This window comes from Lissotriton helveticus, chromosome 12 (genome assembly GCF_964261635.1).
Source record: "Lissotriton helveticus chromosome 12, aLisHel1.1, whole genome shotgun sequence".
Taxonomy (NCBI): domain Eukaryota; kingdom Metazoa; phylum Chordata; class Amphibia; order Caudata; family Salamandridae; genus Lissotriton; species Lissotriton helveticus.
In genome coordinates this window covers 145303734-145329841 of record NC_136073.1, presented here as the reverse complement: position 1 = coordinate 145329841, position 26108 = coordinate 145303734, and the positions used below count along the sequence as shown (strand labels likewise).

The 26108-nt window shown below is 42.9% G+C and overlaps 1 protein-coding gene across 1 annotated transcript in view; it reads left to right on the top strand.

The window, feature by feature from the left end:
- LOC144799600 (hydroperoxide isomerase ALOXE3-like) overlaps positions 1–26108 on the top strand; it is a 634644-nt gene that overhangs the window by 248977 nt on the left and 359559 nt on the right. Inside the window, exon 3 of the mRNA XM_078670997.1 lies at positions 9036–9120. Coding sequence (XP_078527123.1) covers positions 9036–9120 — 85 coding nt within the window. The remainder of the gene's footprint in view (positions 1–9035; positions 9121–26108) is intronic.

Genomic DNA, 26108 nt, shown 5'->3' with positions numbered 1-26108 from the left:
TGGTGAGCAAAATAATGATGGATTAAACCCAGATCTGTGACTGGGGGTGAATGTTTTGCCATTGTGCATCATTCCGTCCATCATCTTGTGTGTTTTGCTGTTCACCCTATGTGGGAAGGGTATGCCCAGACGTGGGTCCCGTGCTCACTAAGCCACTGGAGTCAAGCTATCCTGGCTGAAGACGGCTGATAGCCAGAAACTGGTCCTAGGATACTTGATTCCGGTCCAGGGAAGACATGGCTTGGCAGTTCGCGCTGGACTGTTCCCATGAGGCTCACGGTCAAGACTGATTTGCATATGGCCAAGTCTGAACTGGGGTGGCTTGGTGAGCAAAATAACGATGGATTAAACCCAGAACTGTGACTGGGGTGAATGTTTTGCCATTATGCAACATTCCGTCCATCATCTTGTGTGTTTTGCTGTTCACCCTATGTGGGAAGGGTATGCCCAGATGTGGGTACCGTGCTCACTAAGCCACTGGAATCAAGCTATCCTGGCTGAAGACGGCTGATAGCCAGAAACCGGTCCTAGGATGCTTGATTCCGGTCCAGGGAAGTCATGGCTTGGCAGTGCGGGATGGACTGATCCCATGAGGCACAGGGTCAAGACTGATTTGCATATGGCCATGTCTGAACTGGGGTGGCTTGGTGAGCAAAATAACGATGGATTAAACCCTGATCTGTGACTGGGGGTGAATGTTTTGCCATTGTGCAACATTCTGTCCATCATCCTGTGTATTTTGTGTCTTTCTGCACCTCAATGGCCTCTTTCTGCAATTCACTCTTTTCTTTCTGCACTTCTCTTGCTACATTCTGCACCTCTCTTGCTTTCATTCTGCACCCGTATTGCTTCTTTATGCACCCTTCTTGCCTCTATCTGCACCCCTTCCCCCTGTTTATGTCACTCTTTTGCCTCTTTCTGAACCTCTCTTGTGTCTTTCTGGACTTCTGCTTCCTCTTTCTGCATCTCTTGCTTCTTTCTTCATCTCGCTTGCCTCTTTCTGAACTTCTCTCGTCTCTTTCTATATCTCTCTTGTGACTTCTGCACCCTCTTCTTTCTGCACTTGTCTTGAGTCTGTCTGTCCCTCTCTTGCCTCTTTCTGCACTTCACTTGCTTCTTTCTGCACTTCTCTTGCTTCTTTCTGCACTTCATTTACCTGTTTCTTGACTTCTCTTGCCTCTTTATGAAATTCTCTTGCCTCTTTCTGTACCTCCCTTGCCTATTTTAGCACTCCACTTGTCTCTTGATGCACACCATTTTCTTCTTTCTGCACTTCTATTTCCTCTTTCTGTACCTCTCTTACCTCTTTCTGGACTTCTCTTGCATTGTTCTTCACCTCACTTGCCTCTTTCTGCACTTCACTTGCTTATTTCAGCATCTCTCTTGCTTCTTTCTGCACATGTCTTGCCTCTTTCTGTACCTCTCTTGCCTCTTTCTGTACCCCATCCCCTTTTTATGACCACTCTTGCCTCTTTCTTCACATCTCTTGCCTCTTTCTTCACTTCTGTTGCTTCTTTCTGAAATTCTCTTGCCTCTTTCTGTACCTCTCTTGCCTCTTTCAGCAAATCAGTTGTCTCTTTCTGCACCCCACTCTCTTCTTCCTGCACTTCTCTTGCCTCTTTCTAAACTTCTTTTGCCTCATTCTGTTCCTCCCTTGCCTCTTTCTGAACCCATATTCCATCTTTCTGCACCTCTCTTTCTTCTTTCTGTACCCAGCTTGCCTCTGCATTTGTCTTCCCTCTTTCTGCACTTCACTTGCATTTTTCTGCACCTCTGTTGCTTTTTGCTTCACAGCTCCTGCCTCCTTCTGTACCCTTGTTTGTCTCTATATAGACCTCTGTGCTTCTTTCTGCACCTTTCATCCTCTTTCTGCACTTCTATTGCCTCTTTCTGCATTTCTTTTGCTTCTTTCTGTACCTTTCTTCCTCTTTCTGTACCTCTATTGCCTCTTTCTGCATCTCTCTGGTTTATTTCTGTATCTTCCTTATCTCTTTCTGTACATCTCTTGTCCCTTTCTGCACCTTTCTTGCCTTTAATAGCACCACTTTGCCTCTTTCTGCACCTCATTCTCTTTTTTCTGCATCTCAATTGCCTCTTTCTGCACTTCTCTTGCTTCTTTTTGCACTTCTCTTGCTTCTTTCTGCACCTCACTTGCCTCTTTCCGTACTTCACATGCCTCTTTTTGTACCTCTCTTGCATCTTTCTGTTCCTCACTTATGTCTTTCTGCGCCTCACTCTTTTCTTGCACTTCTCTTGCCTCTTACTGTACCTCTCCTGCCTCTTTCTGCACATCTCTTGCTTCTTTCTGCATCTTTCTTGCTTCTTTCTACACTTCTCATACCTCTTTCTGCGCTTCTCTTGGTTCTTCCCGCACTTCTTTTGCTCATTTCAACATCCCTCTTGCTTATAACTGCATCCTTTTTTTCTTCTTTCTGTATACCTCTTGACTCTTTCTGCACTTCCCTTGCGTCTTTTTGCACCTCACTTGCTTCTTTCTGCACTTCTCTTGCTTCTTGCTGCACCCCTCTTGCTTCTTTCTGCACCCGTCTTGCCTCTGTATGCACCCATCTTGCCTCTTTTTGTACCCCTTCTCCCTGTTTTTGTAACTCTCTTGCCTCTTTCTGTACCTCTTGCTTCTTTCCTTACCTCTCTTGACTCTTTCTGTACCTCTCTAGTGTCTTTCTGGACTTCTCTTGCATCTTTCTTTACCTCACTTGACTCTTTCTTCACTTCTCTTGCTTCTTTCTGCACCTCTTGCTTCTTTCTGCAATGGTCTTGTCTCTTTATGTACCCCTCTTGCCTCTTTCTGCACCCCGTCTCCCAGTTTATTTTACTCTCTTGCCTCTTTCTGTACCTCTCTTGCATCTTTCTGGGCTTCTGTTGCTCTTTCTGAATCTCTTTCTTCTTTCTTCACCTCGCTTGCCTCTTTCTGTATCTCACTTGTGTCTTTCTGCACCTTAGTTTCCTCTTTCAGCACCCCACTTTCTTCTTTCTGCACTTGTCTTGCCTCTTTCTGTCTCTCTCTTACCTCTTTCTGCTCTTCACTTACTTCTTTCTATACTTCTCTTGCTTCTTTCTTCATCCATCATGCCTCGTTATGCACCCCTCTTGCCTATTTCTGCATCCCTTCTCCTATTTCTGTACCTCTTGCCTCTTTTGGCACCTCGCTTGCCTGTTTTTGAACTTCTCTTGCCTCTTTCTGCACTTCTATTGCCTCTCTCTGTACCTCTCTTGCCTCTATTTGGACTTCTCTTGCATCTTTCTTCACCTCTATTGCCTCTTTCTGTACTTCACTTGCTTCTTTCAGCATTTCTTTTACTTCTTTCTGCACCTGTCTTGCTTCTTTCTGCACATCTCTTGCCTGTTTCTGCTTCCCTATTTTTCCTGTTTCTGTACCTCTCTTACCTCTTTCTGCACTTCTCTTGCCTCTTTCTGCACCTATCTTGCCTATTACTTCACTTCTCATGCCTATTTCTCAAATTCTCTTGCCTCTTTCTGGACCTTTCTTGCCTCTTTCATCACATCACTTGTCTCTTTCTGCACCCCACTCTCTTCTTTCTGTACTTCTCTTGCCTCTTTATGTACCTCTCTTACCTCTTTCTGGGCTTTTCTTGCATCTTTCTTCACCTCACTTGCCTCTTTCTGTACTTCACTTGCTTCTTTCAGCATCTCTCTTGCTTCTTTCTGTACTCTCTTGCCTCTTCTTGCACCCCTATTCCCTATTTCTGCACCTCTCTTTCTTCTTTTTGTACCACTTGTGTCTCTTTTTCCATCCCTCTTCTCTCTTTCTGCAATTCTCTTTCTTCTTTCTGCATCCCTCTTGACTCTTTCTGTACTTGCCTTCCCTCTTTCTGTACCTATCTTGTTTGTTTGTGCATCTCTCTTGCCTCTTTCTGCACTCAGTCAGTCAGTCAAATTTTATTGTTTTTGATTATTTAAAATCATTACAAATCGCAATAGAAAAACAATCCATAAAATTCAAACAATTTATAATACACATTTCATAAAATTATCATCTGGTTGCCTTATCCATTATAGTATGCTATCATCATGGAAATGATGGGGGAGGTTTAGTTTATGCAGTGTTAAATAATTGGGCGAATAGTACATAACGTTTTGAGCAGGCCATCTCAATTGAATAGTTAATTTTAGCCCATTATTAACATATTTTACAACCTTGCAAAAATTATCTGTCACTTTGAGGATACTATTTTCCTTCTTTTCTTGTTTCCTCAAGGTTGGCTTGTCGTAGGAGAGATTGTACTTTTCTCATATATTTGACCCCCCCTACAAGCCAACATTGGAGACGATCCGTCCAGCGATCGAATTACAGCTTGCCTGCATGTACGAATGTTTAGTTTGTTAAAAATATCCTTTAAAAACCATCTCCTTAAATCCGTAAGAGCCGGACACGCGCATAGCAGATGGGGCAGTGATTCTTTTTGATATCCACATAGGCAACAGTGAGGATCCGTATACACGCCTTTCCAAGATGGTTGTAAATCTTTCGAGAGATGTAAGCCCAGCCGATATTCTATATATCTCTTCTTTAGCATTATGCTAAAATGACTTTCTAAGTCGCCTGGGGTTTTATCGAGGAATATGAATTAATCACTGTCCATCCATGTCGGCGCTTGGAGATTGCTGATTTATCTTCCAGGAAGGACTTCCATTTGGCAGCGTTATTTGTTATTTTGTCAAAGCTAGCTCTATCTGGGATGGTATGCCATGTCGATCGAATTTCTAACTCCCTCAAGGATTTGCTCAGGTAAGCTCCCCAACCACTTAAGGCGGTTTGCTTCATCTGATTTTCAATTTCTTTCCAACACAAGCTGTCGAGTGAACCTTGTGCTGACAGGCGTAATTTATGGCATAGTTTCACAAAACTATTCATGCCCTGAAACTTCTGGTACCGCAGCCCGAATTCCAAACGAACCTGTGCCGGCGAGGCTGATTTTTTAAGGTTAAAAACTGCTTTGTATACCTTTGTTTGAAGATTGTTTAACAGCTCAGCCTCTTTTCCACACCAGGTAACCAGAGCATATGACAGAGTGGGCAAAGTTTGTGAGGCCATCACCTTCAAAAGATGCATGTAGTTTGGGCAATCCATTTTTTTAATCAAAAGCCTGTACGCATAGATCAAGGAATGTGTTTTCGCCTTTAGGTCAAATTTCTGTTCTTTGTGGGTCAATCCTCGCACCAACTTAAGACCTAAGTATTTATAAGACTTTTCCTCCTTTATTGGTGAACCTTTTGCGTACCATTTAAAGTTCGATTTTTGGGGTCTCTTGCCTCTTTCTGCACTCATGTTGCCTCTTTCAGCTCCTCTGTTGCTTCTCTCTTCACCGTCCTGCCTCTTTCTGCATATGTCCTCCCCTTATCTGCACTTCTCTTGCCTTTTTCTGCACCTCTGTTGCTTCTTTCTTTACATCTCTTGTCTCTTTCTGTACCCTTTTGTCTCTTTCTGCACCTCTGTTGCTTCTTTCTGCACCTTTCAATCCCCTTTTTTCACTTCTCTTGCCTCTTTCTGCACTTCTCTTGCTTCTTTCTGCATCTTTTGTGCTTCTTTCTGCACTTCTCTTGTCCCTTTCTGTGCTTCTGTTACCTCTTTCTGTGCTTCTGTTGCTTATTTCAGAACTTCTCTTGTCTCTTTCAGCACTTCTCTTGGTTATTTCTGCACCTCTCTTGCTCATTCCAGCACACCTCTTGCATTTTACTGCATCCTTTTTCCCTCTGTCTGCACCTCTCTTGGTTCTTTCTGCACCTCTGTTCTTTCTTACGGTACGTCTCTTGCTTCTATCTGCATCTCTCTTGCTTCTTTCTGCGCCTCTCTTTCCCTTTTCTGCACTTTTCTTTATTCTTTCTGCACCTCTCATGCTTCTTTCTGTACCCTCTTGCCTCTTACTGCATCCCTCTTCCCGGACCTCTCTTGCTCCTTTCTGCACCTCTGTTCCTTCATTTTGTACTTCTCTTGTTTCTTTATGCACTATTCTTGCTTCTTTCGCATCACTTTTGCCTCTTCCTGCATCCCTCTTCACGCTTTCTGCACCTCTGTTGATTTTTTCTGTACTTCTCTTACTTCTTTCTGCACCTTTCTTCCTCTTTCTGAACTTCTCTTGACTCTTTCTGCTTTTCTCTTGCTTCTTTCTGCACCTTTCTTTCTCTAACTGCACATGTCCTACCTGTGTAGGCATAGTTAGAAATTGGCATTAAAAAAAAAAAAAAAAAGAAATGTACTAAACAACCAAATGTTTCAGGGACATTCTAGTTAGAAATTAGCACTTAAAAGCCTTAGAAATTCACTGGAAAAACACAAGTTTCAGAGACATTATAGTTAGGAATAAGCATTTAAAAAACCTTAGAAATTCATAGAAAAAGCCCAAAGGTTACAGGTATGTTATAGTTAGGATAACATTTCACTCACACAAAACCAGAGAAATTCAGCCGTTATAGTTAGCTGAGCTAACTATAACTCATGCCCCGCAATGCACTGTTGATGACATTACATATTATATCACTCATGACATGGTCAGTGACATCACTCATGACATCTCAAATTACATCTCTCATGACATCAATCTTCTACGATATCCCTTGTATATTAGTGCTAGTATATAGATTTTAAAATCTTTGTTACAACTCCCCCATGAATTGATAGTGGGTTCCAGTTACTGCAGAAATTATACTAGATGGTTTGCTAGGGTGCAAACAGTGTCCAAGGAAGGACTTATTGGACATTGGTTAACAATGAATTGTTTTATTCTGCACGTTATGTTCTATACAGCATTTCAAGTCCATCACATTGCATTCATTTGTATTGAGTTTCTAAATATCAAGAAACAAATGTAACTAAAAAAAAAAAACCTAAACTTAGATTGTGTCCTACAGCACGACCATGAAGAATTATGCCCTGACTATCACTGGAGTCTTTGTCAATGGTTTCCATATTTGATTATTCTTAAAGAAGCCTCTATACCTGAAGGAAAAGACTGAATTTGATGCATGTAAAACATGAACAATACATTTTAAGAGTTTTGGCTTGATTGTTGTAGCAAGAAAAATATTCCAGCACCTAATGACTTCTTGAGATTGGCTGCAGCGGTCAAACTTGTTTAACATTACAAATTCTTATCTTTCTGCAGTTGCTTGTGACAGCCTTTCCTGTGAAGAACAGACGAACTTGATAGTCAATAAAATGCACTGAAAAATTAATTGTGTCATTTCAGACCAAAAATTCAATTGGAATCAACTTTTCAAACCAATCTGTGAAAGGCAGTAAATGAGTACCTGATCAAAAGGGAATGCAAGGGCAAAAGGTTTGGGAGAAGACCCACTGAAGTTGTAAATATGTTATGTTCCTCAAAACAATGACAACAGACTGTGTCTTGGGAAACCCTTAAAGTTATCGAATGAAGGGTGTTCTGTTCTTGTGGTTTACATGAGATCATTGAATGCCTGTCTGAGTTTTCAACTTGTCCACAGCATCAAATATTGGACAGTCATTAAATATTCCACTTTGGAACTAGTAAAAGCAAATGTCCTAGTCACTGGGTTGATGGTACTCCACAATTGGGGTCTCTGCACTGCCATAGACCTGTCACAATGTATCATGCTCTTCAATAGTCATTAGTAAATCCGGAGGGTGGACGATGATCAGATTTGTGACTGAAGAAGAGTGTATGGCCAGTTTCTGCTAGTATTCTGGGGGAAGAACATTCAGGGAGAGCTTGATGTTTCAACATTTGTTGGAGTTTATGAATAACCTAAGCTACCTGAATCTGTAGCTTGGCAACAGGGTTCTCAGAATTTAGCAAAGTCGATTTTTCAGTAGTCCCATGTACTAGGACTAGAACTCTTGTCAACTCCAAATTACATGTGAAAAATTAGAACAGGGTATTTAACTGCTGAGGGAAATACTGGGCGCACAGCTCATTGGTGAATCGCAGTAGCTATGTTGAAGCAAAGGTGCAAATGGGTTAGAGGTAAGACCCTAGACCTCTCAAAGTAGTGTCAAAAAAAACACAACGTGAACAATCCAAACAGGACCCACTGCACACTTCTAATGAAAGTTAGAGCAAATCGGATGTCACATTGGACATTAAAGTTCGTTTTTATCAGAGGACATAAAAGTTCGTATTCAGCATTCAAAAAAAGGGGACACCAATGTTCCGGCTCCTCTTTTATTCTTCAATAAGTGCCAGCCGACACGTGTTTCGTCGCCGGGAAACACCTTGTCCCGCGACTCATCAGGGCTGTAGATGGTCTGTGTAGGACCAAAGGTCGCAGTGCCGGTGATAATTCCGTCCCGGCCCTGCTCGAGACCGGGTTCCTTTCAATAAAAAATGGATTCTTGGAGTGAGAAGTCAGATTTCCCAATGAGTAATAAAGTAGCTTTGTTTCGTGGTGACACTTGTTAAAGTGGGGATCCAGTCGTTGATTCCGTCTAGACTACTAGTCCACATGTGTTGGATGCACACACTAGTGGTATCCTTATGCGTAACACCCCGAAGTGCGGGATGCGGCGCCGGCAGAGTTAGTATGCTCAATGGCAGTTCCGGGTCCAGTCACCTTACATTCCATTTGAAGTACTGGAATACTTTTTTGTTGTATGGGGATTTGTAGATTGATACCACTGACTAATTTGTTGTCCTTGTATGAGAGGAAAGAGTCTGAAGGGGGGTCGCATGGAGGTTCAGAGGGTCAAGGAGGAACGCATTTTTAGAGTCAAATGTATCCTTTGTGGTGTTTATTACCAAGGAAGATGGCAGAAAGCTAGTAACCAAGCTAAGTATGAACACCTTATAGAAAAGAAATGTACCACAACTAGTCCTTTGAAATTTCAAATGTGTTGCCTGTTAGTCCTATTTGTCTCTACCTGGGGCAGGTTGACATCACCTGAATCAGATCTTCTTTCTTGCATTTGATAGGCATCACATTCTAACTCATGTGCATTTTATTGTTTTCCTTTGATGTTTTTCATTTCCTTAATGAAAGGCTTCTCTGAACATCACTCTTCTTTTTACCTTTTTGTGCAGCTACCCTTGCCTCTGCAGAGGTTCACAACTCCTTTCTCCTAAAGCAGAGGAAAAATGAGCTGAAAGAGAGACAAGAAACGTACAAGTGAGTTATTCTATATTATGTGAACTTATATAGCAAATGAGATACGAACATCTACCTCCCTGTAGTTTATAGGACATCCTTATACTGTCAGCACTTTAATAATGAAAATTTATACAGACACACTAACATAAGTAATTTATAATTTAGCCAGAAGCATTTAAGGAAAGGTTTATTTCAATTGAGGGGGGAGGGGGGTGGGGGGTTTCTTTCTACAGTGAACAGTGATAATCTTTGGTATTGAACAGCATCCTCTATGGTTGATCTGATTAATTGTACAACAAGAACTCAGGTCACTTTCTTTCATTTTTGTGAGAGTCACCCCCTCACATCGTTACTGTGCTGACTGAATAATGTGTATAGAGTTTCAGAAGGGCTATCCCTAGCAGAAAAATTTAAAGGCACTGCAATCTTACAAGTAAAATAATAGGGCGATGTTGCAGATCTGACCCTACACTACCACAAGTTAGGCACCGAATTCCCCTTTTCCTCTTTGAGAACATTTTCCAAAATATACCCTTTGACACTTGCCTCATTGTTCAGCACTTACCCCAGTGAGCTGCTTTGTGCTATAATAAGCACTTCTACATAGATATAAACAAACATGCATACATATAATATATAGGCCAAGCAGAGGCAAATGCCCCTGTCAGGGTCACACTGACCTTTAGGGCAATCTGACAGAGCCCAAAAGGCTGGTGTGAGAGGTCAGTTTGTGGATCAGTTTTTATGGTCTAGTGGGCCAGTTTATGTTGTTGATCTCTAATTACCACACAAATTGCATGCAAACAATGCAAGTGAATACAGTTATCCATACAGTGCAAAACATCTCTGCAACCTGTCTTTGCAAGTTTAAAACTGCTCTGATTTGGAAATGTGGGCCATGTTTATGTATCTGATTCACTAAAGGGAGCCACTTTCAATCCAGTGCTTGGACCAATGTTCTGACACAGTCAGTCCCCGGTGCCTGTTGAGGTATGTCTAATAGAACGTTTTAAAGGACAGCTGTTTCAGTACTGATGCAATATTTTAAAACTAAGTGGCTTGTTCATACACATCTGGTGGTACGTTAAAGCATTTTGGTGCTGGTGTGTGCATCACCACACTAACAAACATTAGTTATTCAGGTTTAAGCTCCTCCAACCACTTTAATGTGTGGCAAAGAGCTGCAGATATAATTAAACAAAAACATCCAGTGCTTTTCAGCTTGCTCTATGTGCTGCCTCAGGACATTACCAGGCTAGTCACCATCGACCCTGCTCAGTCACCTCCACCTGCAGCCTGCAACCACCCAGAGACGTTTTAAGGCTTGGGCAATGTGGACACTGGCCTAGGGCCCCAGACTGTGAGGGAGTCAGTTATAGATATTGTAGAGGAATTTTGTGCTTATATTTCATGCAACATCCATAAGTTTCTTTTAGATCAAAACAGGACTTTACATATGAGAAATAGGAGGGCGTCACAGAGATTATTTGCAGTAACATTAGTAAGCTGCTGCTGTGTTACAATATTAAAAACACCACCTTGTCCATGAATATGAGATGTAAACACATTTAAGAATTTAGACCAGTGTGTCTGCACACTGTCACTGGGTGAAGAGGGCATGAAAGACCTGAAAATGGATCATAAATGTAAAGCTGTTTCGACAAGGGGGCCCTCAAAATGTGTTTGGACCAGGACTCCTAAAATCCTTAATGTCCCTGCAAGCACTGTCTACAGCCCAGTGGCCCAACAGGCCACCCCGAAAGCTTCTTTCTGGGTTAGTCTGGCAGACACTGGAAGCACTTCTGTTAGGGACAGATCATTTCAGAAGAGCACTGAACTGATCCTGAGTGCAATGAAGGTTGTGTCGTAGTGTGGATAAGAGTGAAGGATGTGTCAGTCAGTCAGTCAAATTAACTTTATTCGATTTGTTAAAATCATACAAAGTACATAAAAACAGTATTATTTACAATTTAAAAAGGAATTAAACAATATCATTTATGAGCAAGTTAATTAGACGAAAATCAGTACGTTAAAATATTTAAAAAACACATTATGTACATCAGATTTCCAAATTCATGCCCCTTCTGGCTCTGGTTGCTGCCACAAGAAAATTGGCCATGGCGAAAGTGATACAGATGTTACCCATTGATTTTAAATATAACATGGCTGGCCTCACCTGGGAGAAGCCCGCTTCTCTTAAGACTGGTAGCAGGTATTTTTTCCTTTGGTCGGAGAAGAAATCGCAAAACATAACAAAATGTAAACTGTCCTGAACAGAAAAATTGTCACAAGTGCAGGGGGGAGCTAACTCAGGTTTCATCCAGGTATTAAAATGGCCCAAATAAAAATGAATAGTGTTAAATCTGAATTTTGTTAACAAAAATCTATGGAACGGATTAGTGACGAAACATAAATAGGGTTCAATTGCAAGTGACTGGAGTGACAAATAATGCATTCGAACAGATGGTTTTGATAATTCGACTTCTTCTCGCAACATGTATGCCCTAGACATAAACAGTTTTTTTATAAGACTCACATCCTGCTTTGTGATACACGAAGGGGAGGTGAATAAATCTGGACGACCTAGTTCATTAAAAGATTTGTGCAAATACGCCATCCATGGTATCTTGTGACTATACTCTAAACTCATCACATCCCTCATGATCGTGTGATTTAACAGTAGTTCAGGATTTAACCAGGTCTTAAGCCAGTATATTAATGGGGCCAGTCTCAGTTTGTCCTGGATGTAATCCAAACCAAGTTCTGTATGGATGGAGAAAACCGGGGAGGATTGGGGGAGGGACAGGACTGAACGTAAAAAACTATTTTCGGCTACCTGGATTTCTTCTAGTCGTGCATAACCCCATAAGGAGGCACCATACAAGGCCACAGGAAGGGATTTGCTGTTATAAACCTGGATGATGGCCTTCATGGGTCTATGTCCCAGCCTTTTAGCAAAACTTAAGATGGCCCTAGATGTTCTTGTAACCGCTAGGCTTTTAGCACGTATCTGTGGGCCCCAGGTACCCCTGCAATCAAAAAGCACTCCCAGGTATGGAAACCATGGAACTCCCGACACAATCTCCCCTTTGCAAAAGAAGGTTTTAGTTCCTCTCTTGCCACTTTTCCCTTGTGTCCCCACAACCATGGTGTGCGATTTGGAGGCATTAACCTTCAGGTCCAACCGGTCCATAAAAGTCCCAAAAGCATCCAACAATTTTTGGAGACATACCCCTGTGCGTGCAATGAGTACAGCATCGTCCGCGTATAGGAGAGCAGGGATCTTAGCTTCTCCTACACGCGGTACGTCACATGCTGCCTCAAGTAAATGCTTGCCTAGGTCATTTATATAGATAGTAAACAACAGGGGGGCCAATATGCATCCCTGCCTAACGCCCCGTAGAGATCTAAAACTTGACGTGCATCTTCCCTCTTTGGTTACTCTTACAGCAGCGAATAAATCCTGATGCATAGAAGCTATAAAAGCCACCAAGTCGGCGTCAATTCCCATATTAGTTAGGATTTCCCAAAGTTTCGATCTGTTGACCAAGTCGAAGGCCGAGGAGAGGTCCATAAATGCTAAATACAAGGTCCCCTCCTTGGCCACCGTATACTTAGAAATCAGAAGGTGCAGGTTTGAGCACTGTTCTAGCGTGCCCCTTTTTTCCCTAAAGCCGTACTGTATATCAGCCAGGCCACCGCAATCCTCCAGGCTATCTCTTAATCTCACTAAAAGGACTCTGCCCAGGATCTTAATAGCAGAGTCCAGGAGAGAAATGGGCCGGTAGCACCCTGGGTCATCCCTTCTGCCCTTTTTAAATATTGGCACGATGGTGGACGTAGCCCATGTATTTGGGGGGGGCGAGGTGTTTGCGGCTGTGAACACATTAGCCAGGATACCAGCCCAGAATTTGGGGGAGTGTAAATAAAAGTCAGCTGGTACCCCGTCTGGGCCGGGGGCTTTATTCTTTGTTGTGGCACAGATTGCTTTTTCCACTTCCCCACTGTTAAATTGTATAGGTGTGGCCACAAAACCTGCACAGTTTTGTGGCAGCGAACAGGCACCAGACTCACCATAAACAGAGCTGAAGTGGGCCAGCCACTTCTCGTCGGGTATTACACAATCGGTATCTAGGTGAAGGATGTGGCTAAAAAGGTCACAAGATTCAGTAACTATTTTTAAGTCTCGCCTCTCAATGCGCATGCGCATTGAGCGGAGCGAGACTATAGGGGCTTAAACAGACCTTACCTAGACTGGCGATTTGATGCTGTGCCCGTGCGCTTTTAGGTCAATGCGCAAGCGCATTGGCCTAAAATGCGCGTGCACAGCTTCAAATCGCCAGCCATCTGTTGCTCAGCTTGGTGCCGCTCTACCCCCTGCCGGATCAAAGGCTTTTCACGGCCGTCCGGCCGTGCTTTCAGTTTCATGCCGGATCAAAGGCTTTCACGGCCGGCCGGCCGTGCTTTCAGTTTCCCGGGTTTCTGTGTTACTACTTTTCACTGGACTTCTCGTCATGCTTTATTTTTCTTGCCCATCTTGTCCCGCTTATCCGAACCCCCCCATGTCATTTTTGCAGGAATCATTATAACATAATTTACCATTACCGAGGATGATGCTTCAATAATCTTCTAGGTAGAGCTATTGCGAAGTTAACCACCGCCAAATGGTTTGTCAAACAATTTGTGATAAAGCCTGCATGCCAACCGTAAGTCGATATATAATTGGGCTGCTGTACAACTTTATTTGTGTTTACTCCTTGCAAGCTACTCCTTTGGTATGGGAACTAAGGGCTCTTCTGAGGTTTGGAAAAAATGCACATTCTTATGAAGATATCTTTTGGCTCGCTCACTCCGTAAACAGCGCTGACTGGTTTGTGTCCATCATGAAGCAATAGAGGTGTCTGATGCTGAATGAAGATTCAAGTCCTATTTCTGTGATGCTCTTCTTGCCCAGGCTACAGTATGTTTATGATTCAGTCCCCAGTGATGAACGTCATGAAGCCGTTTAAGCTCTGTGGTGTTAACATCCCTGACCACACTTTCCGTGTTAATGCTTTACTGTGGCGTTCTCTGACGGTAAAACCTTGTTTACACTTTTGAGGACAGCAATGCCTTTAAACCCACTCCGGTTTGTATGAGCACAGGCCTTTCATTCCACCGGGCATTGACCTTGGGGCCACTTCTTTCGCGCACGCCCCCTCTGCTGCCAGGCTTCAGCACACCAGGCTGCACACCCCCTCACCCCCAGCCACTTCATCCGCGCCCACTTCACACGCACTCTGCAGGTCATAAACAGGACCATCTGCTCCACTACCAGCACTGCATGACCTTCTTCAAAAAAGCCAGCTTGTTATACATTTGCAGTGGTTGCATCCCTTCTTCCTCAGCTTGCTTAGCTGGCAGAATGTTGTTGCAGTGATGACTAGGAGTTGATTATAGTTGAGCTTTTTTTATTTCAGTTAAACAATGAAGTAACATTCATTCGGCCTAGATTCAGGATGCAGGCTGCCTCCCTGCCAACATTGTAGGCATCCCTGTTTTTTAAGCCTGTTTTTTTTTTAAATTAGCAGAACAAAGAGCATATAAGCTAAAAATGTAAACTGTATTAATTGCAGTGTTTTTCTACTGCTTAATTTGAAAGGAAACGTGCTGGTGCTATTATCAGATAGCAATTGTCTGCTGCTGCTGAGCTCCACAACCCACCATCACCTCCACATCCACCTCCACATCCACCACCACATCCACCACCACATCCACCACCACATCCACCACCACATCCACCACCACATCCACCATCACATCCACCATCACATCCACCATCACATCCACCGCCACATCCACCGCCACATCCACCGCCACATCCACAACACCCAACACCGCCACATCCACCATCACATCCACCGCATCCACCACCACCACCACCGCATCTACCACCACCACCGCATCCACCATCACCTCCACATCCACCATGACATCCACCGCCACATCCACCACCACATCCACCACATCCACCACATCCACCACATGCACCACCACCGCATCCACCACCACATCCACCACCACATCCACCACCACATCCACCACACCCACCACCACCACATCCACCACCACCACATCCACCACATCCACCACCACATCCACATCCACCACCACTTCCACCACCACATCCACCACCACATCCACCACCACCACATCCACCGCATCCACCACCACCACCACCACATCCACCACCACCACCACATCCACCATCACCTCCACCACTACCACCACATCCACCACCACATCCACCACCACATCCACCACCACATCCACCACCACATCCACCACCACCGCCACATCCACCGCCACATCCACCACCACATCCACCACCACATCCACCACACCCACCACCACCACATCCACCACCACTACATCCACCACCACCACCATCCCATCCACCACCACCACCGCATCCACCACCACCACATCCACCGCATCCACCACCACCACATCCACCGCATTCACCATCACATCCACCACCACATCCACCATCACCACCACATCCACCACCACATCCACCACCACACCCACCACCACATCCACCATCACCTCCACATCCACCATGACATCCACCGCCACATCCTCCACCACAACCACCACCACCACCACATTATTTACAAAAATTAAAAGCCATTGTTATTTGTAATATCAATACATCTCAGTCAAGTAAATACAACACACATTGCATTACAAATTCTATAGGTGTCACATTTGCGAAAGTTAAAACTATTGACATTGTAACTGACAAAGCTATTAATTTTGCTATTTTCAAAACCAGCACATAAATAAAAAAAGTGTCATTTACAATACCAATCGCTCAAACTTTCCTAATGCGAGACCTATTGCATTTCCAATGCTTGTTTTGGGTTTTTTACCTTCAGGTAAATGAATATAAAATAACACACACCTTAAATGAAAGACAAATGCAAGTTAAAGTGATTGGTGGGAAATGCACTCTTTTACGTTATCTTAGTAACTTAACTTAGTAAGTTAAGGCTATTACTGCAGGTGAGCGTATGCAGAGAAACTGAATTGAATCCTGGTTGGTGTTGTGGGGGATAGTGACTTATTTACTTATTTTATTTATAAAGTTTTGTATAGCACAAACATGACCCTAGTGGGTATCGGAGCTCTTTCCAAGAAGGGAGGGTAGAGTATAATTAAAATAACTTACATGTTCACATCTATAATGGAGTAAAGTGCCTTGAGAATACACAAATTACTACGCTTGTTATCAGAGATGTAAAGTGCCTTGAGAATACACAAATTACTACGCTTGTTATCAGAGGTAGTCAGCGAAGAAAAGGTCTGGCATCATATTAAGAGTCACTGGTAAGGTCACCATCGATATAACACAGAAGGGATAGCTTAAGGTAAATACTTGTTCATCAGAAAAGATTTTGCCATTTTTTGTTAGTAAGCAGTAGGCGAATGTCCGGTGGTAGAGAGTTCCATATATTAGGAGCGGCACTTGAGAAAGCTTTGTATCATGTTTTCTTTTTATGGAAACATTGTGGTTTCAGTAACATGGTGTTTGCACTTCGCAATGGTCTGCAAGCACCTGATTTTTCTATTTTTTTAGCCAAATACCTGGGGATATTGAAATGTAGGGCTTTATGCATCATGCATGCTTTCTCTAGTTGAATTCTTGCCTCATAATATAGCCAGTTAAGGGATATTAGAGCTGGGAAAATGTGCTTGTTTTTTTTGTTTCCGAGACAAATCTGGCAGCCCCGAGTAGGGAGGCCGTTAGAGGGGCCAAATTGTATCTAGGTAGGCAGCTAAGTGTGGCACTACTGTAGTCCACTCTGGGCAAAACAAAAGCTTAAACTGAATGCTTGAGGTACTCCGGAGAGAGGTACGGTTTAAGTTTCCCTACAATTCTCCTCCGACAATTCGCTCCTTTGGTGACTGTGATGATGTGATTCTGCATATTTAAGTGCTTGTCTAATGTTATTCCCAAGGATCTAGCAGAGTCAATGATGTGAGATGAACAGATGTTTCATCCAGAGATCAATTTTGGGGATATTGTTCAGAGGTGAGATGAATAGGAATTCCATTTTGGTGGCGTTGAGCTCGAGGAGATTGTCGGTGAGCCAAAGATATGTGTTTTGTAGAATAGAGTTAAGGGATATGATGTCATCTGGGGATGAGATTTTGAGATATAATTGCGTGTCGTCTGCATACATATAATAATGAATGTTAGCAGATTTTAAGGAGTCTGCTAGAGGTTCCATGAATATATTGAAGCGAATGGGTGAGAGGGTGGATCCCTGTGGAACACCCAGAGTGACCGCGGAAGGCTTAGAAAGGATTGGTTCATCATGACTCTTTAGGATCCTTTGTGGAGGAATGAAGTAAGCAATTGCAATAAGACCCCTGATAGGCCCTTCCTTCATTCAAGTAGGGTCAACATACTATCATGTTTAACAGTGTATAAGGCAGAAGATAAGTCAAGTAGTACCAGAAGGCGTGATTTGTTTAGATCCAGCATTTTTATGTCATCCATCACGTACGGGAATGCTGATTCAGTGTTGTGACCATGACGGAAGCCTGATTGGTGTTGGTCAAGGAGTTGGATATTGGTAGAAGGTCAATAAAATGATTAGATGGGTTTAAGGATGACAGGATGTTGTAGATATCATTATCACTGATTGATGGGAAAGTGTGCCAGGAGGCGTTATTTTTGAGTATGTGCCTGGATGGATTGTTCAATTCACCAGGCTGATGGGATGTGGAAAGGTGACTGAGGCCAAAGGAGTGGTTCTTTTTCTGACTGAAGTTCCCACTCAATATTTGTTGTTTTCTCCAGGAAGGAGGAGGCCAACTCTTTGCAATTTGGGAGAGTGATGGCTCCATTGTCAATTGGGTTTGATACATTGCATAATTGTTGCTTGAGGATTTTGAATAGTGTTTTGGGTCAATTTCTGGCTTGGTCAATCTGAGATCTAAAAAAGTTAGTTTTGTGTTTCTTATCCTTGTGTTGTATATGTTCCTCACTGATCTTAAGTATTTTAGGATCTCCAAGGAGGGAGAAGATCTCCAAGCTCTTTCTGTTGTTATAAGATTGCGTCTTTCAGAGTTCAAGTTGTCATTGAACCAGGGCTTGGAGACTTTAGTCAATAAATTATTTTGTTGAAGGGGGCAAACAAATTAAGACCTTCCAATATGGACATATTGTAGAATTCTGTGAGGTCATGGGCATCATCCATGTTGGTCTGAGGAGTCAAGGTATTGTTACCGTTATTGAAAGAATCATTGGCATTTATGTCCCGGAGATTTCCTTTCCATTGTTGTGTTTTCTTCGGTTGTGCTCCCTTCTGAGTCACCATTATATTGATGAGGAAGGTGATGCAGTAATGGTCAGTCCAGTTACAGGGGCTAATGGACTTCAACATAATGTTGTCCATCTTTGAGATGATAAGATCCAAAGTATCACCCTAGTTATGAGTCGGACTGTCACAGAATTGGGTCAACTCATGGTCTGATATAAAATACTTCAGGCTATTTACTGCCTGGTCATTTGGGTCATTCCAGTGGAGGTTAAAGTCTCTGAGAAAAATCTGGGATACTTGAGAGTTATCATCGGTTGTGATAGCCTCCATGATTTGTTTGATGAATGGCAAATTATCACCAGGTGGGTGGAAGAAGGCGTGCATTTACAACTAGTTTCATTATTGCTAGTGATGTTAATGTATAAATATTCATATGCAGGCAAGATTAATTCTGCCCGAGATACTGAGAGGGTGTTGCAGTCGATGCAGGCTATTCCCCACCATATTTATTTGCTCTATCTAGTTGAATGACTCTCTGACTAGCGGGGACAAGTAGGTCTATAATAGGGTGAGATGATCTGTTTAACCAGGTTTCAGTGAGGATAGCTATATCAAATTTATGTGTGAGGATTTGGTCATAAAGATTGGCCGCATGTTTATTAGCCGATCTGCAATTGAGGAGCATACATTTCGGTTTGCTATTGGTGTGAGGCGAATCTTCCTGTGATATGTTAATGCTCCTGAGGTTATCCTTGTTTACCGCTCTCTGTTCGCAGGTCAGTTCTCTGAAGGGGTTAGCCTGGATTGTTTGGATTTGATTGAGGCCAACCTTATTGGTAACTTTCTTGTGGGCGTAAGTGAGGAGCAAGTCATGGATATGATTATCTGATAGATCTTTACTCAATCTCCTCGGTTGGGAAGTGGCGTTGGGGAAGGGCATTGTTTTTGAACCAGGATTGTGAGAGTGGGGGACATAATACGGTAGCGTATCTGTTTGAGGGTTGGTCCGGGTCATGAAGGCCCTATTATTTCTATGACTAAGACTTAGCTCCAAGGTGATGATGTGAGTCCTTGTAGATCTTCCTTGAGATGGAGCAAGCTATGAGAGATCTCATTAAATCGCATCTCCAAAAAGGTATGTTTACAGGTAGTTATGATTTGAGAGGCGTGATCTAAGTAGGGAGGGAGGCCACATGAGGGTTCAAGGTGAGGAGAGTGGATATCTGAGAGAGACTATTAATAGGCGCATGGGGTACTTGTGGGTCAGGGAGGTTTTGATGAGGTCCTGGCTGAGTATTAATTGATGCTTGGGCATGGGGCGCAGTAGAGGTGAATAAGGGGTGGTCAAGGGACCAGGGGGGCCTTCGGTTAGATAGATGAGGAAATAGAGGTTTGGATACATGTTTTTTTTTGGTAGAGAGGGGATTATGGGGGTACGTGGGGTGCCTTGCTCGGGGGGGAAGGGAAAGAAAGTGAGAGCTAATTTGAAGGAAAGGGTCCGGTGATGGAGGAATCTATGCTTGCCTTAGTAGTGGCTGGAGAAGCCAAAGCAATAATTCTACCAGTCGTGGATTGATTCTTAGGCCCTGTTGGAGATGAGAGATCTAGAATGGCTATAATAACAGAGAAGGTGGAGAAGTAATCCCTGAAGCCTGGAGGTGAGCTGCGTGAGGTTGGAGTAGGAATGGGAGTTGGAGGGGGATAGGTTGCTTCTTTGAGGTCGCTAACATGATTTTGGGAGGGAAGGTGGATCTTGTTGTTCACCATATTCTTGAGGACAGGGACGATCTTGTCCACTATTGTCAGTTTTTCATTCGAGGATTGTATTAGAATGTTTTTGTTGTTGTATATAGATATGGTAACATCCACCCTGCAGAAGGGCGAAGGAGAGGTAGATATTCCAAGACCAAAGGGTGTTTTCCTGGTGTAGGAAATTTGCAGTATGGAGTATAATATATTCCTCCATTGAGCTTGTCGTTTAGTGTAAAAAATTAGGTTATTGGTTAGAGTTCCCTTGCTAGAGCAGAAGTATGGGTCTGAGATAAGTTTTTCAGGGTAAGTTTTGAGTAATCAATGCTTAAGTCTTTTTGCTGCATTTTGGGAGAGATTAGAAGGGTATTTTATAGTGAAGACATTGAGGCCCATGGGTTAAAATTTTGTGTCCACAAACAAGGTAAATACCGCAAGGATTGTAGGACCAAGGTGAGGGCTTCTACAGGATCTCTAAACCCATAGGGTGGAGAAAGGTAAAAACAGTTGTAATGGCTAGTAACTTATGATTTTCAGTAGTCTGTAATGAGACTGGTGGAGAGTAATGCACCCTTCTGAAGGGGTTCCAAGGTCAGTCATGAAGGGATTCAAAAGATGTTAATAATGAATACTGGAATAAAATAAAACAATCACAGGTATTTACATTGAAAAACTGGCTTAGTGGGTGCTATGGGGTCGGGAAAGAATTGTCCTATTGTAAGGCTCAGGTTTTCATCCTCTGTTTTTTACCGTTGACTAGGGTAAGATGGCTGCCTATAGTCTATTTGAAATTGAAGTCCTCTTTATCTGTTCTATCAATGAGGCTGAGATTTCAGTCCTCAGTTTATTTTTATGCAAGGTCCATTTTGTATAGGGAGCACCTTAGGTCAGTGAAGGAGGGTATGTATCAGACCACACTGTGCTCCACTTGGACATTCTGGCTCCACTGATGTGGGTGGGGGTGAAGTCGCAGTTGCAAGGGGTCTGGCATGCAGAGCTCCACAGGAGATGATGGCCGATATCCACTGCTGTATTTCCTCTATGGCCTACAGTGCTACTGTAGTGGCAAGCTGATGGTGTGTCAACTCAGGACTGGAGCTCCAAGGTGAGAGGGGAGGCATCCACCAAGAGTAGACAATAGCCCCAGCAGGGCACACTCACCCACTATCCTGTCATTCTGAGAGACAAGTCCGATATCCGGCTACAGGTATGTGGATCAGCCGGGCCGGTCACTTCCCATATATTTCTTTTTCACTGGGAATAGGCCCGCTCCCAGGACCATTCTACAACCAGACCCCCCATCACTGGGCATGTCTCTAGGCAGTTCCCGTGCCCACCTTAGTCGCAGGCAGCTATTGGCTGATCAAAGTTTGCTGTACCCTGGCCATGAGGTGCCCTCATGATGTCTCCCTTTGTCTATCGAGGTCCACTCAGTCGAGTCAAAGCTTGTTTGTGCACACAAGCCTACCTTGTCTGGGTGTGTGCTGTAGTAGCGGTAGCTAGAGGGTGGAGGATGGCAGGGGATCCACAGGGATATCCACCGAATGGTGATCCCTCACCCAGGAGCCTCCTCCTAGAGATCCGTTGCAGTGGGTATCTTCGATTAGACTGGTTGACTTGGGTGTATGTAAGTATATGTGTTTGCATATAAGTGTGTGTATGTGTGTGTGTATATATTCACTTACAAACAAAGGTTATAGGGTATTATAATTAACGTAGAAAGTCACTGAAAAAACCCAAAGGTTACAGGGACGTTATAGTTAGGCTTGGATTTCACACACATACAAAATAATTTCAGCCGTTATAGTTAGCTGAGCTTACTCTAACTCATGCCCCCTGCAGTGCACTGCTTATAGTCTCACTCATATTGGACATCGCTCATGACATGGTCAATGACATCACTGATGTCACCACTGATGGCATCTCAAATGACATCACTGATGTCATCATCCACAGAATCTGTGACACACCCATACACACTTCAATACAAACTTTCATACACCCACTCCAACTTCTACACTACCATTCTCAAAACCATTGACACACCCATACCAGTACTTACACACCCACTCGTTGATTCATAGGTCTACACACACATCCACTCAGTTAACCATACAGCCACTCATACACCAATTCACTCACAAATGCAGCCACTGATATATCCACTCATAGACCCACACAGCCAGTCACACACAGTCACTCATAGAGCTACTCACACATCTTCTCACTCACCTATAGAGTCAATCACATGGCCAATTACTCACCTATACAGTTATACAGACACACACTCATTTATTTATACAGATACTAACACATACTCATTCACCTATACAGTCACTGACACAAACACACACTCACCCTTATTTCTACTCTTGCAGTCACTCAGTCACACATACAGTGACTCATATACTTCAGCACTTACCTATGCTGCATTTCACATATGCAGTTACTCATCTTTATACCACTGACATATCCATTCACTCACCAACACAGCCATACACATGATAACTCACCCTTACATCCCCATACACATAGACTCACTAACCCATAGAGCCACTGGCTCACCCACACACTCATCCATACAGGCAGTTACACACACTCGCACCCACCCACACAGAAATTGAGACACCTATACCAGTACTCAAACAACCAATTACTCACCCATACAGAAAGTCACATACCCACTCATACACCTATACAACCTCGTAGACACCAACTGACAGACAGATACTGACATTTACACAAGGTACTCACCCATACATTCACTGAGACAATTTTTCACTTATACAGGTACTCACACACCCAGTGAATCATCTAATCAGGTACTCATACACCCACTGATTCATCAATACACCTTGGTATGTATATTTAACATTCTTAAACTTTTTTTAAAACATTCACAGTCGGTGGATGATGTCATCAGTAATGTTATTTGAGATGTCATCAGTGATGTCACGACCATGTCATGAGTGATGTAATATGTGAGGTCATAAGCAGTGCATTGTGGGGGCACGAGTTATAGTTAGGTCAGCTAACTATAACTTCCTAATTTCTCTAGTTTTGTGTGTGTGAAATATGAGCCTAACTACAATATCTCTGTAATCTTTGTATTTTTCAGTGAATTTCTAAGATTTTTTTAATTCTCTTTCCCTACTATAATGGCCATGTAACCTTTGTTATTTTCAGGGAATTTCTAAGGGGGTTGGGTCTTTATTAAGCTCTTACGAATCCAGCTGTGTAGGGCTTACAAGAGGTATAAGGAGGGCATCTTGTCCCCCAAGATCCATCAGTAGTAAAGTGGACTTCATCCCCAATTGGTAGTGCACCACGAGCCACATTTGCAGAGTAGTGGAGAAATGAGGCATATCCTCAGAACACCTCTTACCAATCCCGCTGTGTGGGACTTCCTGGAGGAAACAGAAGAGGTAGTTGGCCCACAAGGATGTCCTTGGGACCAGCTACCCCTCCTGTTACATCCAGTTAGTCCCACATAGCTCGATTGCTGAGACCTGGCACACTACTAGTAGGGGGATGAAGTCCCCTTGGCTCTTGAGAGTTCTTCGGGGCCAACTTGCCCTCCTGTTACCTCTAGTAAGATCCACACAGCTAGATTGCTGGTGAGAGGTCTTCAGAGGCCACACATTCTTTCTCCATCACTCTGTAAACACTCCTCCTGGCTCACTGCTGCTTGGGGAATTAAGTCCATTTTAGTCATGAGGTCCTCAGGAGGCAAAGGGACTTCATACCCCCACCAGCAGGGCACAAAGACGCATGTTGCAGACTGGTGGAGAAAGGGGGCATAGGCTCTTACCACTTGGGGCTTACTGGAGGCAACACAAGGTTGATTTTAGATGTCATCAGTGATGTCATCAGTGATGTCACTGATCATGTCATGAATGATGTAATATGTGACGTCATCAGCAGTGCATTTGGGGGGCACGAGTTATAGTTAGCTCAACTAACTATAACGGCGGAATTTCTATGGTTTTGTATGAGTGAAATGTCCAACTAACTATACCGTTCCTGAAACCTATGGTTTTTTCAGTGGATTTCAAAGGTTTTTTTAAATGCTAATTTGTAACTACAATGTCCGTGAAACCTATGTTTTTTTCAGTGAGTTTCAAAGGTTTTTTAAATGCTAATTATTAACTATATCCTCCCTGAAAGCTACTATTAATAATAATAACAACAGATACTTGTGTAAATAGCTACTCCATTTCATAAGTACATGACTAGTAACTGGAATAATTACAGTGTTGCAAACAGAGTGCTTGGTGAATTTATAAGTACTTATGTATTGCCTGGATGGGCGATTGGACAAGTGCATCAGATTCACAGGAGGATTCCTACACTGCATGGGTAATAACTGTATATTTAGAGGAGTGTATCAATAGTATATAGGTGGTTAGAGGTCTGTATGGTTAGTGTACAGAATATTGTAGCTGTATTTATATTCATAATTAGGTCATTACATAAGTACGTGAGTAGTAACTTGATGATTATAGAGCTGTAAAGAGAGTGCATAGTGTATTTATAAGTTCCTGGGTATTAGTGGACAGATTGCATTAGTATATAATAGTGGCTGGAAGACTGGAGATTGGAACGGGGAGTGACAGTGTCTTTGATAGACTGCAAGGTAGTACCTGGGTGAATTAAACTTACCTGTTTCTAAGTAGGTATCAAATTATTAGTAATATATATTCACTTCTTTTTTAATGCAAATATATCATATTTTAAACTTTAGTAATAAGGTGTGTAAAAGAGAAGAATTTTTTTTTGTTATTACATATACTTTTACAGTTTTTAGAACACAACATAACTATACAATTACATCACATATTCAATTTGCCTTTTTTGCTGTCTTCAGAATCTATTGGATTTCACCATACGCAGTGATTTCAAGTTTGATCATCAGGTGACATTGGGCAAAAAATACAATCAATAAGATTGTTAAAAATAACACATCTATCTTGAAAATATCTACTACAAATTCAATTCTCTATTTCCATTTTCACAAATGGACAACCTTAAGAGCTAGGGGTAGCAGCGAGATTCCAGGATTGTATGTCCGCAGTAAGCTCCTGGATGGCAAAAAGCTGCTTAAAACTAAACTCCTCCAAGACCGAGGTGCTCACCTTTGGATCCAATCCACATCTTTGGAGTTCTAACTGGTGGCCTACAGATATGGGCCCGCCGCCATCTCCAGTTCAAAAGGTGAAGAATCTTGGAGTTATTATAGATAACCAACTGACCTTTAAACCCCATGTCAAGGCGTTGACCTCCTCAATATACTGGATACTGAAGACCATTAGGAAGGTTCTTCCCTTTCTGCCAGAGGGAAGTAGGAGGACAGTGGTGACGGCGCTAGTTCTCTCGCGCCTTGACTACTGTAACAGCCTCTTTTTAGAGGCTAAACAGGGGGATGCTTAACAAACTCCAGGTCCTAAAAAACGCAGCTGCCCGCCTGATCGGGGGCCTGTCCAAGTTTTCATCAGTCACTAAGGAACTGGAGAGGCTGCATTGGCTCCTGATGCGGAAGAGGATTTTATTTAAACCCCTCTGCATTGTTTTTAAGGCACTGCATGGTGTGGGCCCGGCGTTTCTCCAGGATCATTTCCAGTGGTACAGACCAGGGAGACAACTGAGGTCTGCCACAATGGGACTGATTAAAACACCACGGATCAGGAAAGCATGCTGGGGAGGCAGGAGCTTTGTGGGAGGAGCGGCAAAAGCATGGAACTCCCTCCCCTTGTCCCTCAAATTAAACACCAACCTGCTAGCCTTTAGGAAAAACCTTAAAACCTGGCTTTTTACCCTCTAACCTGGCTGTCTGAACCTTAGGGAGTTAACACTTTCAGCGCCAGGACACCGATTGGTATTTGTGCGCTCTATAAGTGTTATAAATAAATAAATAAATTAACATTTTATATAACACAAAGATTA